Source organism: Pseudorasbora parva, chromosome 16 (genome assembly GCF_024679245.1).
Source record: "Pseudorasbora parva isolate DD20220531a chromosome 16, ASM2467924v1, whole genome shotgun sequence".
Taxonomy (NCBI): Eukaryota; Metazoa; Chordata; class Actinopteri; order Cypriniformes; family Gobionidae; genus Pseudorasbora; species Pseudorasbora parva.
In genome coordinates this window covers 26,824,370-26,843,931 of record NC_090187.1, presented here as the reverse complement: position 1 = coordinate 26,843,931, position 19,562 = coordinate 26,824,370, and the positions used below count along the sequence as shown (strand labels likewise).

Genomic DNA, 19,562 nt, shown 5'->3' with positions numbered 1-19,562 from the left:
GATTTCCTTTCACTGGAACTAAGGGGGCAAGGCCCAACCCCTGAAGAAAAGAAAAAAAAAGAAGAAAAAACATAATCTCCCCTCGACCAAACTTTACACTTGGCAATATGCAGTCAGGCAAGTCCTGTTCTCCTGGCAACCACCAAACCAAGAATCGTCCTTTGGATTGCCAGACAGAGAAGTGTGATTCGGCACTCCAGAGAACACGTCTGCATTGCTCTAGAGTGCAATGATGGCATGCTTTATACCACTGCATCCAACGCTTTGCATTGCACTTGGTGATGTAAGGCTTGTATGCAGCTGCTCGGCCATGGAAACCCATTACATGACGCTCTCTATGCACTGTTCTTGAGCTAATCTGAATGTCACACAAAGTTTGGAGGTCTGTAGATATTGACTCTGCTAGAAAGTTGGTGACTTCTGAGCACTGTGCACCTCAGTATGCACTGAACCCGCTCTGTGATTTTACGTGGCCTACCACTACCACATGGCTGGCTGTTGTTCCCAATTGCTTCCACTTTGTTATAATACCACTAACAGTTGACCATGGAATATTTAGTATTGCATACATTATAAAAATGGACTTATTGCACAGGTGTCAACCTATCACGGTACCACGCTTGAATCCACTGAGAGCGACCCATTCTTTCACAAATGTTTGTAGAAGCAGTCTGCATGCCTAGGTGCTTGATTTTATACACCTGTGGCCATGGAAGTGATTGAAACACCTGAATTTAATGATTTGGAGCGGTGTCCCAATACTTATGGCAATATAGTGTATCTGAATGACTATCAGTAAAACTGAATTTGACATGCAAGTCCTACATTATGTATGTGCAATAGGATTACACTAATGGCTATGGTTGAACCAATGAAGAAAATATGTTCTCAATACCTTTTAAAACACAAAATATAGAAAGCAAAAGTTAATTAATTTTAAAAAAAGAAAAAGAAAGCAACAAATGTCTCACTCAGAATTTCCATTTCGATAGGTAATATACCAAAACAAGAATAAGAAAAATAATAATGGGGTCTTAAAAACAAATCTTTTAAAAATTACTGACTTCTCTAAAGTAACTCACCTGCTGCAGGTAGATGCATCCAGTCGGTTGGGTGAGTTATCAGGGGAGGTTGCTAGGCTGCTGAATCCAGGAGGGATGTCGTCCCACTCATTGAAACGTAGGCCGCTGCCCAGGGAGTAAGTGCCAGCCGCACACTGTGTGCACTCCTGAGCAGACATCTCCAGAAACTCCCCCACCTTGCACGAGAATGCTGACCGACAATGATATAATCCAATGTGCAATACAGTTTAATGATATTTTATTGGAAGAAATAAATTCGATCTGTGTTCAATCTGGTCAGTGTGTATGTGTGTCTATATATATATATATATATATATATATATACACACACATACATTTATATATATATACACACAAATATATATATATATATATATATATATATATATATATATATATATATATATATATATATATATATATATATATATATATATATATATATATATTAGACACACACACACACACACTGACCAGATCGAACACCAATCCAAATATTGGGTGGGGCAAGTGTACCATGGTAATTAATTTAGACCTGAAATCAGTTATGCCATAAAATGATCTAATATGCAGACCACTTACATACCCAAATAAAATATAATACAAAATAAATAAACACATTTTTAATTCTATTTTAAACAAACAAATAAAAAAGAATACATAAACAAAATTAATTAATTAATTCCAAATAAATAAATGCATGTTTAACACCATTCCAGGTTTTTGGTCATTTAAATAAATATATAAATAATGTTGTTGTTTATTTGTGTGTTTTTTTTAATCACCATGTCCCCTTCTTTGGCTATTTTAAACAAACAAATAAGCAAAACAAACTAATAAATAAACTAAAAATAAATGAATGAATAGATTAAAACAAACTTAAATAAACAATTTAAATAAAATAAAATATAGTAAATAATACAATAAATTCCTCTGGAAAATTAACATCACATTTGGTTCCATATCAATTACAAAGTGATTATCAATAAATAAATAAAAATTTAAATGATCTTCCATGCAATACAAAATCTGCTACAGACAACATTAAACCAAGCTTTTACATAATAAGGGTGAAAATATTATTTTTTTTTATTGTCCCCCCACCCCCCCACCACCACCACCACCTGTGTAGCCTTGGTTATTTCAAAAGAAAGAAAAGTAATTTAAGAAGCAGACAATGTTTTGATGAATTTAATAATAACATGCAGAATAATGACCAAAGATATGTATTATTAATAAAGTGAAAACTTATGTCCTTTTGATTTCAGAATAACTTTTACTGCTTTCTACCAAACTACATGAAGACTCTGAGGTTTGGGGAATCATTATTCAGGGGCCAATGAACATATCCTATCCAAGAGGAAATTCCTCAGTGCTGATAAGGGGTGACAAAAATGCTGTTTAAAAACACACTCTTGCCATCCGAAATTCACTGAATCACATAAGTGCACACAATCATGCATGAACATCCAAATAAACACACAATGTCAATTTCCCAAAGTCAAAAGCCTCCCATAAATTAAACATCCTCTCTGACTATCACACTAATGTATGTGAACCTACTGCAGTCGGTGCCCTGCACAGGGTCGGGCAGTCCTGTACACTCTCCTGAATTCAGAGGAATGGCCACCCTCCATCTGGACCCAGTGCTGTCACACTCAGTGTACTGAAAGTAGTAGTCCGTCTGTGAAAACAAACAACACATCTAAATTTAGCAAGGATCTTGTCAATGCTTGTGTTTGTGGGTGTGGATGTGTGAAGTTTGACTGAAAAAGAGTAAAGCACATGGACGCTTAAGTATTAATGCAGAGGACAATAAAACGATAATAAAAGGTTGTAACAGGACTCTAACAAATGCATGAGTCATCTGTCCTGAGCATGTGGCCGCACCTTTCCTCTTCACAAATCAGCATTACTGCTGTTTAATTCACAAAATAATATTTTAAGTAAAAAAATCAGTTTGAACAAATAATTCTTGTTCACATCTACAGTATGCAAGGATTTACAGAACAAGCATTTGAATGCAGACTGTGACGGAGCTTGACATTGATTGGAAAGACATTAGAGAAGCATCTTGTTCATGAACAAATTGCAACAATCACATTCATGAACAAACTGGGACAATATCTTGTTCCTGAATAAATTGGACAAACTGCAACTGCTCATTTCTGAACAAACCGGTACATGTTTGTGAACAAACTGACACGTCATTAAAGAAATGGGATTGAATGCTTATTAACGAACTAATCTTGTTTTGTGAAGGAATTGCGTTTTGTGAATTTGTGAATGAACTGTGACTTCTGGCTCTCAAATGAACTACAACTTCTGGCTCCCGAGTAAACTGCGATTTCTAGCTCCAGAATGAACTACAACTTCTGGCTCCCGAATAAACTGCGATTTCTGGCTCCCGAATGAACTACAACTTCTGGCTCCCTAATGAACTGCGATTTCTGGCTCCCGAATGAACTACGACTTCTGGCTTCCAAATAAACTGCAGCTTCTGGCTCCCGAATGAACTCCGACTTCTGGCTCCCGAATGAACTGTGACTCCAGGCCCATGAATGAACTTGGACATTGTTTTTTGTGAAGGAACTTGTGCAGACATAACTCCTCTACGAACTACAACTCCTGGCTCCCGAACGATTCCTGGAGAACTGCCGACTCCCGAAAGGAACTGCGATTCCTGGCTCCCGAATGAACGCCTACTCCTGGCTCCTGAAAAAATTGCGACTCCTGGCTCCCAATCAAACTTGGACACTGTGTTTTGTGAAGGAAAATTCAAAGACATAATTCATCAATGAACTGCAACTTCTGGCTCCTGAATGATCTGCAACTTTTTGCTCCCGAATGAACCTGAATGATCTGCAACTTTTTGCTCCCGAATGAACCTGAATGATCTGCAACTTTTTGCTCCCGAAGGAACTTGCGACTTCTGGCTCCCAAATAAACTGCAGCTTCTGGCTCCCAAATAAACTGCAGCTTCTGGCTCCCAAATAAACTGGGGCTTCTGGCTCCCAAATAAACTGGGGCTTCTGGCTCCCAAATAAACTGCGGCTTCTGGCTCCCGAATAAACTGCAGCTTCTGGCTCCCAAATAAACTGGGGCTTCTGGCTCCCAAATAAACTGCGGCTTCTGGCTCCCGAATGAACTGTGACTTCTGGCTCGCGAATGAACTGTGACTTCTGGCTCCCGAACGAACGCCGACTCATGGCTGCTGAACGAACTGCGACTCCTGGCCCACAAACGAACTTATACATCGTGTTTTGTAACGGAACTTGCACAGACATAATTTGTCAATGAACAAATTCTGGCGACTTCTGGCTCCCGAATGAACTGTGACTCCTGGCCAACGAACGAACTTGGACATCATGTTTTGTGAAGGAACTTGTGTAGCCGTAACTCCTCAACAAACTGCAACTCCTGGCTCTCGGACGAACTGCGACTCCTGGCTCACGAAAGGAACTGTGAATTCTGGCTCCCAAACAAACTGCGACTTCTGGCTCCCGAGCAAACTAGTACTTCATGTTTTGTGAAGGAACTTGCGCAGACATAATTTGTCAATGAACTGCGACTTCTGGCTCCCAAATGAACTGCGACTTCTGGTTCCCGAAAATGAACTGCGTCTCCTGGCTCCCAAACAAACTGCATCTCTCAGCTCCCTAACGAACTGAGACTTCTGGCCCCCAACGACTCCTGGAGAACTGCTGACTCCTGGCTCCCAAATGGAACTGTGACTCCCGACTCCCAAACGGAACTGCGACGCCTGGCTCCCGAACGAACGCCAACTCCTGGCTCCGGAACGGAACTGCGACTCCTGGCTCCCGAACAAACTGAGACACCTGGCTCATGAACATCTACGTTGCATGGCTCCCGAACGAACACCGACTCCTGGCTCCTGAACAGAACTGCGACTCCTGGCTCCCAAACAAACTTGGACATCGTGTCATGGACATGTTTGTGAACAAACAGGCATATCTCATTGATGAAAGAACTGAACGACCTTGGACATCGTGTTTTGCAAACCTGTAAGATGCTGATTAGGTTAGGTCATTCAGTTCAAGAGCCTACTGAAAACACAGAATAATGCTTGAGGAAAACAAAACCTAAAGGCTTGATGGAAAACAAGAAAGATGAAATAACATTTTTAATCTTTAAAATACTTTGCTGAACCTGAGCTTAAACAAACTATAGTATAAAAGAGTTATTTGTAGGTTAATGAACCCAAAAATTGCTAAACCCAGCATCTGCCCCACCTAAGGTGACAACTATAACACAAAACCCATGTTAATAAACTGATTTATTGTTTTTGATATGATGTGACCTTTTTTTTTTTCAAACCACTGAATCATCTCTTTACCAGCACATTCCTACGGGTCCTCCAGAACTGATTGAGTGATTGGGAAGGAAAGGCTGCCATCAGGAGGAAACTGATAATAAAACCCAGAATGCCCTGCGGGTCAAAATACGGCAGTGCAGACAGACTGAAAACACACATTACCATACAAAACCCAAGTACAACCCATATGCCTGAAATCAGCCTATAGTGCTAATCAACATTATATATAAATGAGCACCTGATGATGACAATGAGAAAGTGCAAAAAAGCATGTCGTAAAATCAATACTTTCTGTTTATAGTTTATCACAAGGGAGTAATATTTCAGTAATAGTTCAGTCCTTATGCAATGACGAATCAAATTTACATGCCAAACCCCACACTTCCCAATGTATGTAATTCCCTATAAGCAATTAAGCATAGTTATTGAACAACAGATTGTATAAATAATACTCCTTGCAAGTTTTAAATAACTTTTCTTACATCCTTATTCAAAGTGGGTTTGCATACATGTTAAATGTGTCTTTGATGGAACTGTGTTGAATTACCTTCTCATTTTTATAAATGCATAATTTTCCAAAATTGTTTCACATTCATAGACAAGCACTGCAGTCAATCTTTTGGTTTATGAGACACAAAAAGATTTTAACAGTCACCGTTTTTCCATTCACAAAGGCCAGAGGAGGTGCTGAGCTCTCAGTAAAAGCGGTTTGAGGGAGGCTATTCTTAGCATCATATCACCAGGCTCTTGAGATGAGCACGCAGGGCTGACCATCTTTGTGAAAAGTGTCGCTTAGCACTCCACTGGAACCTTGTTCATTTATCAGCATAAGGTTAAAAGATAAAACATGCACTCTAGCTAAATTCTAACACATTATTGCAGAGATACATTTGCAATGTGATGCCCAGTCAAAAAAAAAAGCAATCTGACACCAATCAATATATACCCAGACAAAAAGCATATCAGCTTCTTAATCAATATTTAAGCTGAAAAACTCAAGTAAACACATTAGTATTCAAAGACACAATAGACATCAGAATAAACAGATATTCAGAAATGTTGGGGGCTTAAATGACTGAATATCTGTAAATATATTTATAGCAATACAGACTTACAGTAAATTCATCACGGCAAAAAGAAACAACATTTAAAGGTGCCCTATAATGATTTGAAACAATATGTTAAATTGTTCGCTGATATCTACATAGAGGGTGTGGGGCTTATTTAAGGGAAAAATTGTCCAGATAGTTTTACAGGTCCATTTACAACCCTATAAATTGTCCCTAGGATGTGATGCATTGTTTGAAAGGCTCATGAATAATGTTGAGCTTTGCTCTGATTGGCTTATTTCAGCCACTCACAGCTCACAGCAGTTCAGCTGTTCAGCGAAGCGGCTCGTGACCGTCCTGACAGAGCACAGACCGACTGAAAGACACTTAAAAAACTTCTCAAATGGAGATTGGTAAAATACAGCCTATTGTTTATTGGTGTTTTCAGATCATCCTCGCGCTAGAGAGAGCGTTTGTGCGGTTGCCAGATTTCAGTAATTTAAATTCCCCAAACAGAGCTTTTCTGTGAAAAGAAACCCGTATACTATCCAGTGTTTTACCTAAACATGTCCAATCTGGCAACCATATGCATGCATGCTCTCTCTCGCGCACGGATGATCTGAAAACACCAATAAACAGGTAAGCTGCCTTTCAGCAATCTCCATTTGAGATGTTCTGCTTAAAGTGTCATTCAGTCTACATTTTAGAATTGTCTTTTTTCATCAACAATATGGCATGTTTATATAACGTTAGTCACAATGCGTTAGCACATGTAGGCTAAGGTTACGCAGTGACTGTGATGTAGCCTTATCTGAAATACAAATAGGCAAAAACATCATAGGAAACACCATACTTCAGTTCTCAAATATATAAATATAAAACTTATATTTTTACAAAATGAATAGCCTTGTCAAATGACTATCGTTTTAACTTATATGGTGGAACGTTTGCTAGAAGGATCGAGTGAACAATCTAAGCAATGTATCTACAGTTGTATTTTGTAATACAAAATAATATTACCCTTTGTCATTAGACACATTATTTAGTTTTGTATGGTACTTGGAGTTTCCTATTGTTACTTTACTAGCATCGTGCATCATCTAGACAATGCTGTCTGTCTAAGAAACTTTCAATTTAATCAGAAATTGTTTAAACAGCCAATAAGTGGATAAAATTGCTACTTACTGCTTGCAGGAATACAGTTGTAATTGCCCCTTTCAGCAGTTTAAGAGGCTGAGCGAAGCTTGCTTGAAATGGGCCAAACAAACATACGATCTTGAATTAAATTGTTGTGTTCTAAACATCAACCATGACTGTTGACATTTTTTTATCTTTGGGAAGGGTAGAAAAGTCCTCTCGTCTCCTGAACACCCTGGAACATGTTTGGACAGATGCAAATGTTGGGGGCGTGCATATAAATGATCCCCAACGTTTGCGTCACGGTTGGGTTTATGTTGAGAAGCACTTATTTTTCCGTGGTGTTTTTCATGCACGAGATTTACATAAGAAGTAGGAGGCAATGGTGTTTGAGACTCACAGTATGTGATGTCCATGTACTGAACTCTTATTATTTCATTATGGCAAGGTTAATTCAATTTTTCATTCTAGGGCACCTTTAAATACAACAATTAACAGGTCGAAACTACATGATAACGATCACATCGTGAAGAGGTACCAAAAAGCCAAGAATTTCAAATAAAGATCAATATTTAGCATGTATATTTTATATATTTTTAAATATATGCTGTTAGATATCTTTACACTTCAAATAAAAGCATTAGTATCGTTTTAAAATATCTAAACATCAAAAACATTTGGCAAAAAAACTGCTTTCACTTTGGTTATATATCCAATTACCAGAATATACCAAAAGAGACAGACAAATAAGTTGTTGGACACCAACATATTTGGATATATGGATATGGAATTACTATAAACCAAAAGTGATGTGAATATTTAAATTATAGGCTAGCTCCACTATATAAAAACATTTTTTTTTTTTTTTTAATTATTATTTAATTATGCAGGCACATCAGTGTGAGATCTAAAAGTGCCTCAAATATCTAATATGAAGAAACTTCAAAAGCCTCAAAGCCTTTTCCCCCAATGACACGAGAGGAATCAAGCACTTCTATAAGACATGATTTAGGCTCTGGCACTGTGACTTTTACAAGCACATATCCATGAATTTAAATCGATTAAACGACTACCTCCGAGATTCTTGTTAATGTTTCTTAACATATTTTTTTCTTATTCATACCACACAGTCTCTTCGGTTACTGTACTATTCAATAGCCTATATCTGACCCACCTGTTACTTTGGTGAGGTGTGACAACCTTTCCTATCCTATACTATCCTATCCTATCCAAAAGTAGATAAACGTTAGCAAAAGGAAATGCTTTTAAAAACCCACAGACAAAAACACATAACTAGACAAATGGATCAAACGCAAATAACGCCGGTAAGTATATGAGCAAGAATGGTCTCTTACCTCTTTACACTGACGCATGTGAGCGGCAGACGCCGTGGACGCGGTCAGGATGAAAACGCAACATATCCACGCCGTACAATGCAGTATAAAACGCCTTCGGTGGAGGACGATGCTTTTCCTCGTGCGCTCCATCGCTTGCTGAACGGAATAACGGGACCGTCCCATATCAGCTAGCGACGTCGACATAAAACGTCATCTGACAGAGCCGGTTTGAAGTCTTAATTACGTCACAAATGTGTTAATAATGCTGCCTTCACGTGCTATCGGAATTATATCGTAGCCTAACGAGTTTCCTTTTTAATAATGGGTCATCAAAGCAAAATTTATGCGATAGCCTACACAAGTGGGAAGAAGGAAACGTCCGACAGCACGTGAAGGCAGCACAAGCCTAAAAATAGTACTTTTCAACTCGCCAGTTACTTTGAAGGACCATCAAATTGTATAATTCGCAGAATTTCACACGCCGTAGAGTCATATTAGCTAATTTAAAAAAAAAATTACGCTTAAAATACATTCGGATTTCAGAATGAACATTTAAAACATTGCTTTTACATTCACTAATAATAATAATAAAAAAAGAGTTTGCAATTGTTATTCATCCGCACACCGCTAGATGGCAGTGTCGTTGTAAAGAAATTAGAACAGCAAGAGTTCTGTAATGTGGAATGAACTTGCATGCAAAACCATTTTACACATTTTCTACTTGTTGTATAATTGTGTACTATCTCCATGATCTAAGATTACTTGAGATTATCTTATGTGAAATATTTTTAAAAAAAATTTAAAAAAAAATTATCACACCCCAGTATTTATTTTAACAGTTAAAAGTTAATACAAAAATATGTTTTCTCGACCATTCCAATAATTAACAGCTTTAAATTCAGATACTGAAAAAGTAATATATATATATATATATATATATATATATATATATATATTATATGCATGCATATGCATAAATGTATGTCTAAATTATTATTGCATGCTAAATTTGATGTTCTGCCTCTTATGGTGGTGGTCATTCAACCGTTTATTGGTCTTATTCAGGGGTCCCCAATCTTGGTCCTGGAGGGGCCACTGCACTGCAGAGCTTTGCTCCAACCCCAATCAAACACACCTAACACAGCTAATCAATGCCTATAAATGCATTTATAGGCATTGATTAGCTGTTTCAGGTGTGTTTGATTGGGGTTGGAGCTGAACTCTGCAGGGCAGTGGCCCTCCAGGACCGAGATTGGGGACCCCTGGCCTTATTGAAAATTATTTAGCATGCAGAGCAAAACCAGACTCGTATGATCATGGTCTTTAACCAACAAAACACTTAACTTCTGTGGTACATGTATATTATTTTATTCATTTTCAGAGCTCTGTCCAACAACATTGTTCACAGAACAACACACACACACAAAAAGAACAAAAGTATTCACAATATTTTATACAAGGAAAATAAATACTGTAGCTTTTAGCATGACTCGACAGCAACAGAAAATAATGAACACAAATTTGCATAAAAAAATATGTATACGTTACTCTGTTCAAATAAACTGATAGATTTAAACAAGCATCTGATCACCTATAACTATCCCTTCTGACAGAGAAACTATAGATTTTATATTCCTATTACAACTTTTGTACTTAAGAGAATTAAGGTGCTCAATATGAGTGGTGTGCCTGAATCATGTCATCTTCCAACATCATGGAAGTACAGATTGGCACACAGACAGAGGAGGATAATGAGACCAATGGAATAATAAATCAGACCACGGAACTTTGGATCCAGATCACCTTGACGATACCAGAAAATCTGCAACAAACAGAGAACGACATTTTCAAGAAGTTAGGCCTACATATTAAAACTAAATCGTAAAACCGCCATGATTTTACAAAAAGTATAAATAATTTAGTTCCAGATTAAATAGGGGGGAATCAGACAGTTAATATCAAGCACAGAATGATAAAGCGGAAATTCTGTAGAACTTACCAGCACCAATACAGAGGAACATATCATGATGATGCAGACCACGAAGAAGATATTTAATGTTGTTGGAGGTGGTGTAGGGAAGACAAATGAACTGATGACGGTTACCTGAAAAAGAGGGAAAATGGGTACAACTAGCACTTGTAGTAAGATGCAAGTGATCAGTAATCAATATTGCAAATATGGGCAACACCATAAAAAAAACTTTTACAAATAAATAAAAGGATCCTGAAATTCATTGTAAGAGTGATAGCCAAAATACTATACTGCAAATATATGTATTTGTGTGGTCCTGGTAAAGCCAACGTTTTGGGGACAAAATGTTTGTGGACATTTTTGGTCCCCATGAGGAAAACAGCTTATAAAAAATTCAACTTTTTTTGATGTGTAGGTTTAGGGGTAGGGTTAGTGTAAGCATAGACCATATAAAATAGGTATAAAAACCTTATATGGCAAGTCCCCACAAAGATAGCAAACCACACACATTGTGTCTGTGTATGTGTGTGTGTGATCAAAACTCACCAGGACTAACAGAGATGTGAGTCCACCTATAGCCAGGTTAAGAACAGTACGCTTAAAGGGAAACAAGTTGGCATGAACAAATACAGGTGCTTAAATTCACAATTTAACTAGTTGGATTTGACTGGATTTTTCCATAGGCCTAACCATGATTATGTTGGTCTTAATAATTTGTCCCTTTAATTATGCTTCATAATGTATCATGTAACACCTGATCATAAGATTTTCTGCCTGGCATGATCCAAGCAAGTAAATAATTAAAACGTAGCCTATCTCTAAAAAATATTTCTTCATCTCGTCTAAAATAAAACACTAAACTAAAGAACATCTTTTCCTTAAATATATATAATAAAAAAACAAGCCGACAACTTTAAAAAAGTAAAGATTCTTCTCTCACCAGCGTTAAAGTCTCTCCAAGCAGCGTGCGCGTCCTGAAATCCTCCATGTTGCGGGTGGGACTGAGAAGGTTTCTGGTCATGAGGAGAGGATCATCTCTGAACCCCCTGCACTCATGATCAAGCCTGAAAGGCCTTTCTCATTTCTTCAGAAGCATAACATTCACCCATGCCTCTGGCCGAAGCAGCACAAAGGGAGTTATTTTATACATTTTATCTTTAATTGGACACAAGGAAACGTGGTTATTTAGCTTTTTATGGGAAATTACAGGGGGAATGTGACGGGTAAGTTGCTAATGTAATTTTAATTCATGTAAAACTGGCCATTTTTAATGAAATTATCATGCGGTTTCTTTCAGGGGTGTCCAAACTCGGTCCTGGAGGGCCACTGTCCCGCAGTTTCCTCCGACTTACAACTGCTTGGCCCTGGAAGTTCACGTGACCTTGATTAGCCGGTTCAGGTGTGTTTAATTGGATCTTATTGATTGACTGTTTTAATTTTCAATTAAGTGGCTATAAAGATTCTCACTGTCATTATTTTGGTGTAAATTATAGTCGAGTCCGTTACCGTTACTGTAGTAATTTATTAAACATGTGGTGGTCATGTGGTACCTCTTACTTTTTTCAGCGCTGGTAGAGAGGGCCCAATCACAGTCGTCTACGATTACCGGTGTTGTGTAGTATCAGTTCCTGTAAAAAACTGTTCCAGTGGGTGAACTATTCATGATTGTCCCGTGTTGTGAGCTTGGCCTTGAGACGCAAACTAATGGAAACTAAAATTTTCAGCACGCTCCTCAAATCGCTACCTGTTTCATGGATTATTTCGAAAGTATAATGAAGTTACGATGTTAAGCATTAACTGCAGTTTGTGTAATATGATGAAGTTGGTTTTCTTGACATTTTAGGCGTTCAGATAAACGGACACAGAGTAAACAATAAGTGAATCGTCTAGGGAGGCTAACAGATTATTATTCATTATTTGTGCCCTAATAAAATGTTTAAAAACTAGCTTGGTGTGAGTTTCTTGTTAATTATATAAGCCAGTGTTTCTGTTAACATACCTGCTGAGGAAAAAGTTTTATTAATCGTGTTGTCATTATTATTAACATTGCAATATAGTACAGTGCATAACGCTTTAAAGCATTGTTCTGATGCATGGCCAGTCTTCTTGGACATAGGCCAGAGGTTACTATTTTTAAAAGGGGATAGGAAAAATATAGGCTACACGTCTTCATCATCAATGTCATAATGAATTCATTTAGCTTTTGTTATGCATATATTCATCATCATCATATCCTAAAGTCTGTTTTAGAATGGATGTAAGAGCTGAAGTCACTCTGGCAGTGTGTAATCTGTACACAAAGGGGGGCTGTTTTCTCTCTCATTGAATGCCAAGGCCTGCTTTAATATGTATTTATTACAAAACTGTAATTATTATAAAACTGTACAAATAAAAACAATCCAAATAAAACAAAAAAAGATTACTTTTTTTTACATGTAGGCTACATCATGTCACCATAACCAACATCAGAGAACTGTGAACGTGAAAGTGTTGTTAAATAATTTATATAGATAGATGGATAGATAGATGGATAGATAGATACTGTTAGACATTTTATTGTATTTTTGAGTAATTTACTCGCAGCACTATTGCCAGTAAGTTACTGTAATTGCCCCTTTACAGTAGCTTACCTGTAAATATGTTTTACAGTATGATGCAAGCCTGCAGTCTCCCTCTCATTTACTGAAGCTTTCGCGCCTCGATCGCCCCCCGGTGACCGGTCCCAGTATAGCCGCCCCTCTGTGTTTTCTAATGGACGCGAGACAAACTAAACAATAAAATTACACTTCAAATATTTTTTCCCCAAAGTTAGTTTATGTCATTGAAGGCAGTTATCATCACGATGATTTCATTTCAAGTGTTCGTTTTTAAAATAAGTTTAGTTTTAGTTAGTTATCTGACGCTTTAAAAACGGGGAGTGTGACGTCTTCTCTGAGTGAAGTTGTCACTGAGGCACTAACAGACTTTTTTCAGAATTTTTGGGAGCAGATTGGTGCTTTAGCTTTAATTTCTACATTTCCATAACTGTTTATTTTACACCAACATAATTAATTGTTCTGCATCTGCGAGAGTGTGGGTGGGCTTTTGATATCGCAGCTGTCCTTCCTCCTCTACTTCCTGCTCTCTACTGCGCAGACTCGGTCCCAAGATGTCAGCGCCGTGCACCCCCGCCTGAAAGCTTCAAATATGGCAAGCGGAAACGGATGATGTCGAGTCGTCCATATTTTTTTACGGTCTATGGTATGATGCCCTAACCGCAATTTTACAGTATGATACCCTTACCGTAATTGCATTTTACAGTATGATACCATTACCACAACTTATTTTTACAGTATATTAATATTACAGTAATTTTACTGTACACTGTAAAAAAAGGGCAAATTTTAAACTTTTGCAGTACAATCCACTTGGATGTTTAAGTTATTTCAACTTAAATTATTTAAAAAATGAGTTACATCTTGTATAACTAATAAAAACAAGTTTAACATTGCTTAACTTATTTTGATGAGTTAAAACAATGTAAAAACATATGTTGTCATAATTTATTGAACGTATAATTTTTTACAGTGTAATTTATTTCAGAGTTTTTATTCAGTTTTATTTTTATTTTACATGAATGCTACTGAGTTTAATAAATTCCAAATAAACTCCAAATTCACTATGCACAACAAAAAGCATGAACAAAATATCCCAGTTGGTCTTGGCTGCCCTTTGGTAAACAACTGATGGTTGATCTGAAACAAAACAGAGAAAATGTATGAGAAATAGTCATGGGTTTATTTAATCTAAATTTGTTCATGGACAGACGAGGTGCAACAGTAGTTATTCCCAGTAGACTGTTTAAATAGTATAGCTTTATTGCACATCCTAGTTTATTATCCTCTATTAATTGCTTGAATGTACAATCACATTAAAGCTACTGAGTAACTTTATGGCCCTTTAAACTTAAACCTGAAATAGAAAACTTTTGTAGCATTACAAATGTCTTTACTGTCACTTTTGATCAATTAAAATAAATACTAATTTCTAAAAAATAAATAAAAAAAATGCTGACCTCAAAATTTTGAAAAGTAGTGCTTTCACTACTACTAAAATTATTTCAGATAAATGCTGCTCTTTTGAGCTTTCTAGTCATCAAAGAATCCTGAATAAAGATTGTTTCAAATGTTTTTGAGCAGCAAATCTCAAGAAATATATTTCAAAATATACCCAAATAGTAAAAGTTTAAAATTTTAATAATATTTCACAATATTACTGTTACGTCCCCGTTTTAGTGGTTGCAGGAATGTGTAACAGAATAAAAAAAATTGTGTGATGTGTGGAGCCACTCCCAACCCTTTTACAAAAGACCAAAATCCAATCAATGTCAAAAAACAAGTTATTTTATTTTAAACATAAACACACTTTCAAATATAAACCCTCAAACTCGTAAGAAGAAACTAACTAAGTTACAAAAGAAAAGAACAATAAAAAATACACTCACTCATACGTTACACTTAAAGGGGGGGGTGAAACACTCAGTTTCAGTCAATCTCATGTCAATCTTGAGTACCTATAGAGTAGTATTGCATCCTTCATATCTCCGAAAAATCTTTAGTTTTATTATATTTATAAAATAAATATAGGCTGTACGGAGTCTTTCCGGAAAAAAATGAGTGCCTGGACGCGTATCGTGTGGGCGGAGCTAAAGAATGACGAGCACGCACAAAGTGGTGACGTCCTCAAGCGTGGAGAAGAAAACGCTACCCTAAATAAACCCATGGCTATCAGATTCAACTAATACAGATATGATCCAGAATCGGATCCGGAGGCTGAAATAAACTGAACAGGAGAAGCAACAACAGCAGGATGTCCGTCTCTGTGGTATGTACTGTATTTAGTGGCCTGTCAACATTTGTGTGTTTTACTCGCAGTTCATGAGGACATGATTCGGTTTATGGACTATTGTATGTGACTAAACCTTAGCAGTAGCAAGCAATATGGTTTTGCACGTCAGACTAGTGTAACGTTATACATAAAACAACAATGGAGTAACCGATTTGAATGACGAAGCGCGCTTTGTGAGAACGTCCGCTAGGTTTATGTTTGGGTGGTTTTACAATAAACAAACTGACATCTTTATTGGTCAGCTAAACAAATGTATTTAAACACACACCATAGATCGCATGCTCCATTGATAAATTAACTAACGTTATACACGATCGTGTTGTTTACTGATGTTTACTTACGCGACGATAGCCAACAACATAGACATTTGAAGCAGTTTTACTCACCGCCTGCTTCCAAAGCACGACCGTGAACCTTTATCGTTGGGACCGCTCCGTCAAAAACACACTTCTTTGGTAACAGTGTTGATTTCGTGAAGTCCTGTGACAGCAGTGACCGTAGAGATCCACTTTTGCGACACGATTAAAGCGTGATGTTGTGATGCTTCCCGTCGTTTCTGCGTTCAAATTGGTTCAAATGCAGCGCTGCCTTCCCGGAATGCTGTGCTGAAGCGTTGAAGTCGCTTGACGTCCCCCGTAGGAATAAAGGGGAGCGCGGCGCGACCATAGGGCGTGACAGAAGTGTTGCACGGACGAGTGGATCTGCACCTGAGAGCAGTGTTTATGGCCGTGCATGTCTCTCGCTCTAGTCACGCGTGCGCGCACCCTTCCAGGAGAAGAGCCCGTACGGCCCATACAAGGACATTCAGCTCTGTCAACGTCAAGCGGACCATACTCGGAAAAAACTCTCCAAAACTTGTGAATAAAAGGAAGGAGTATTTTTGACACAGAAATACTCCATCAAACGTCTCTCCTCCTCCCCCCCCCCCCCCCCCCCCCCAAAACAAAAGCTACAACAGGAGAAAACAAGATCAAAAGTAAACGCCACCCACTAATCCCTTCCCAAATAATTAACAATATAAATGTGTAAAAAAAAAAAAAAAAAAAAGTATACAAACAAATAATGACTAATAATATCTGCTGCTTTTGCTCCTCTCCTCTTCCTGATAATTCCTCTTCCTCCTCTTGATAATTTGGAGTCATGTGGCAGCCATTACTTCCTGCTTATGGGATAAAGAGAGAGAGAGAAATAGGGAGAAAGGGAAATAAAATAATAAAGACATCAAAACAAATACATCATTGGACGTAACATCACACACTCACACAGCTACAGTTTTACAGATTGTAGCACCAGCACCTGATTTGGTAGCGCCACACATGTAATATGAATAATATTGCATGTCACCTGCACTTGCGAGCTATCAACTCCCACCCGGGTAAAACAGTGTAAAATGACTGGTCAGTGGTCATAGAGCATAGGGCACTCACATTGAACAAAGTTTAGGGGAAGCCAGAATGCATCCATCGACAGTAACATACAATAGCCTAATCTGTCTGTCTGTTTTATTTATTTTCAACAAACCATTGATGCTCATGCGAGTCTGATATGAGTCATGCCAAACCGCGAGTGGAGAACGGTATTTTTTTTTTTTACTGATAACCATTAACTTACACCCCAAAGCGTGCGCACGTAGGCAAGTGTTACATTCAGATCTCTACTTGGTTTACTTATGCACACCCCATCAAGTAAAGTGTTACCAAATTAATTACTCACCATCATGTCGTTACAAACCCGTAAAACCTTAGTTCATCTTTCGGAACACAAATTAAAATATTTCTTATGCAATCCGAGAGTTTTTTTTAATCCTCAATAGAAAGCAATGAAATTACCACATTCAAGGTCCAGAAAAGTAGTCAAGACATCGTTAAAACAGTCAACGTGACTGCAGTGGTTCAACCTTAATGTTTTGAATGTCTCTCCCGTCATGTCTCCTACTATTCATGTGAGCAGCCAGGCAATAATGAGCCGGCGTTCTATCGTAGAACCTGGAAAATGCAGAACGCAAACAATGTTGGAGAATGACACAGAAGGGAAGATATTGTTGAATAAAGTGGTTATTTACAGGTTTGGAACGATTGTGTACTGGTGGTTGGTGTCTTTCTGATTGTGGTGGCCAGTCCAGACCTGCATAAGAAAGCTTACCTAATTTGAAGTTTTCCACTCAAATTCAGTGAGCCTCTGGAGAAATGTTGTTACCCGGGAGCTGATAGTTTATTCTACCACATAATCTAAAAATATTTTTAGTTAATTTTCATGGTTTATAGTTCTTGTGGAAGTTGATTACTTTTCACTGAGGACATGATGAAATTGAATGCATATCAAAAAAGTTGGTAAAATACAAAAATTTATTTTAGTGTCTATTAGGCTATATCTGTTTAAGTGATAAAGAAGACCTAAATATATAATTTAAGCCATTTCTTATAAATATGTGACTCATTTTATAGAGAATATGAAAAAGTAAATCATAGAGACAGAAAAGTTACTGTATAACAGCAGGTGTATGTAAAGATTTTTGTATGTAAAGATGTAAAGACATGCTCTGTGTTCTTATTTATCTGAATGCCTGTAATCAATCTTGCACAACAACTCAGACGATGTATCCCATTACACAAACTAGTCATTGTTTTTAAAATGTGAACTGGCTGTTGCAGTTAATGCCTAATTATTGTAACTTCGTTATCCTTTCGAAATAATCCATGAAACAGGTAGCGATTTGAGGAGCGTGCTGAATATTTTAAGTTTTTTCATTCGTTTGCATTGTCTCAATGCCACGTCCACAACACGGGAACAATCATGAATATTCATGAAACTCCACCCATTGGAACAGTTTTTCAGAGGAACTGAATATTACACAACACCTGACGATAATATATTTTTATAATCACTATTTGAAGATACTTTTTCTAATACTAATAATTGTAGAATATATATATATATATATATATATATATATATATATATATATATATATATATATATATATATATATATATATATATATATATATATATATATTCTAATCTAATTATTAGTATTAGAAAAAACATTTGAAGCATAATCTTCAAATTCTCAAATGGATTCTCCATTGAACTCTTATTGGATGGACACTAACATCTTAAAAATTATGTAAATTCAGTAATATTATCAAAGAATATTATATATATATATATATATATATATTCTTTGATAATATTACTGAATTTACATAATTTTTAATATATATATATATATATTCTTTGATAATATTACTGAATTTACATAATTTTTAATATATATATATATATATTCTTTGATAATATTACTGAATTTACATAATTTCTAAGAAGAATAAATCCAATAAGAGTTCAATGGAGAATCCATTTGAGTCGACAAGCGCCATCTAGAGGAAAAACACTAAAGCAGCAATATTTTAGATCAAATTCTGCAAACTGTTAAAGGGGCACTATGTAGTATTTATACTATGCAGTAAAATATCCAAAAACCACTAGGCCAGTATTATATATTTTGTTCAGTTGAGTACTTACAATATCCCAAAAGTTTCAAACTATTTGTAAATTGTGAGAAAATTGCTATTTTAACCAAGGACCCAGGACGTGTCAGCATAGCGTTTGAAGGAGTCGCCTGTCAATTGCGTCATATCTGCGTTACCCTCAGTTTTATTTGGCAGAAGTGCTTTGATCTTAGCAGTGTGAACATGTCACAGCAGAGCCGAGCGAACGCACAGAGTAAGGTCATAAAATCATTTTAAATACACTCAAATGT

General features: G+C 36.9%; 2 protein-coding genes across 3 annotated transcripts in view; both read right to left on the bottom strand.

Moving 5' to 3' along the window:
* The window catches only part of elapor2a (endosome-lysosome associated apoptosis and autophagy regulator family member 2a), a 47,001-nt gene extending 37,792 nt beyond the window's left edge, over window positions 1–9,209 (bottom strand). Inside the window, exons 1-3 of the mRNA XM_067420137.1 lie at window positions 8,960–9,209; window positions 2,646–2,766; window positions 1,083–1,272 (exon numbers count right to left, since the gene is read on the bottom strand). Coding sequence (XP_067276238.1) covers window positions 1,083–1,272; window positions 2,646–2,766; window positions 8,960–9,145 — 497 coding nt within the window. The 5' untranslated portion in view covers window positions 9,146–9,209. The remainder of the gene's footprint in view (window positions 1–1,082; window positions 1,273–2,645; window positions 2,767–8,959) is intronic.
* A 1,078-nt stretch (window positions 9,210–10,287) lies between these two features.
* tmem243a (transmembrane protein 243, mitochondrial a) lies at window positions 10,288–12,091 on the bottom strand. 2 transcript variants are annotated; one of them, XM_067419676.1, is made up of 4 exons: window positions 11,854–12,091; window positions 11,460–11,510; window positions 10,941–11,045; window positions 10,288–10,763 (listed from the first exon to the last, which is right to left on the bottom strand). In XM_067419676.1, the coding sequence occupies exons 1-4, from the start codon at window positions 11,932–11,934 to the stop codon at window positions 10,641–10,643; spliced, it is 360 nt and encodes a 119-aa protein (XP_067275777.1). In that variant the 5' UTR covers window positions 11,935–12,091; the 3' UTR covers window positions 10,288–10,640. The 2 variants fall into 2 exon arrangements, with proteins under 2 accessions (XP_067275777.1, XP_067275778.1); XM_067419677.1 differs by lacking the exon at window positions 11,460–11,510.
* Window positions 12,092–19,562: the final 7,471 nt, after the last annotated feature.

Excerpts from the sequence above, each read along its gene's own strand:
- tmem243a (XM_067419676.1), bottom strand. The coding sequence starts at position 11,934 with ATGACCAGAAACCTTCTCAGTCCCACCCGCAACATGGAGGATTTCAGG. Across the intron at positions 11,046-11,459 it reads TCACATCTCTGTTAGTCCTG|GTAACCGTCATCAGTTCATT; the intron begins GTGAGTTTTGAT and ends CCTCTTTTTCAG. Across the intron at positions 10,764-10,940 it reads GTTCCTCTGTATTGGTGCTG|ATTTTCTGGTATCGTCAAGG; the intron begins GTAAGTTCTACA and ends TGTTTGTTGCAG.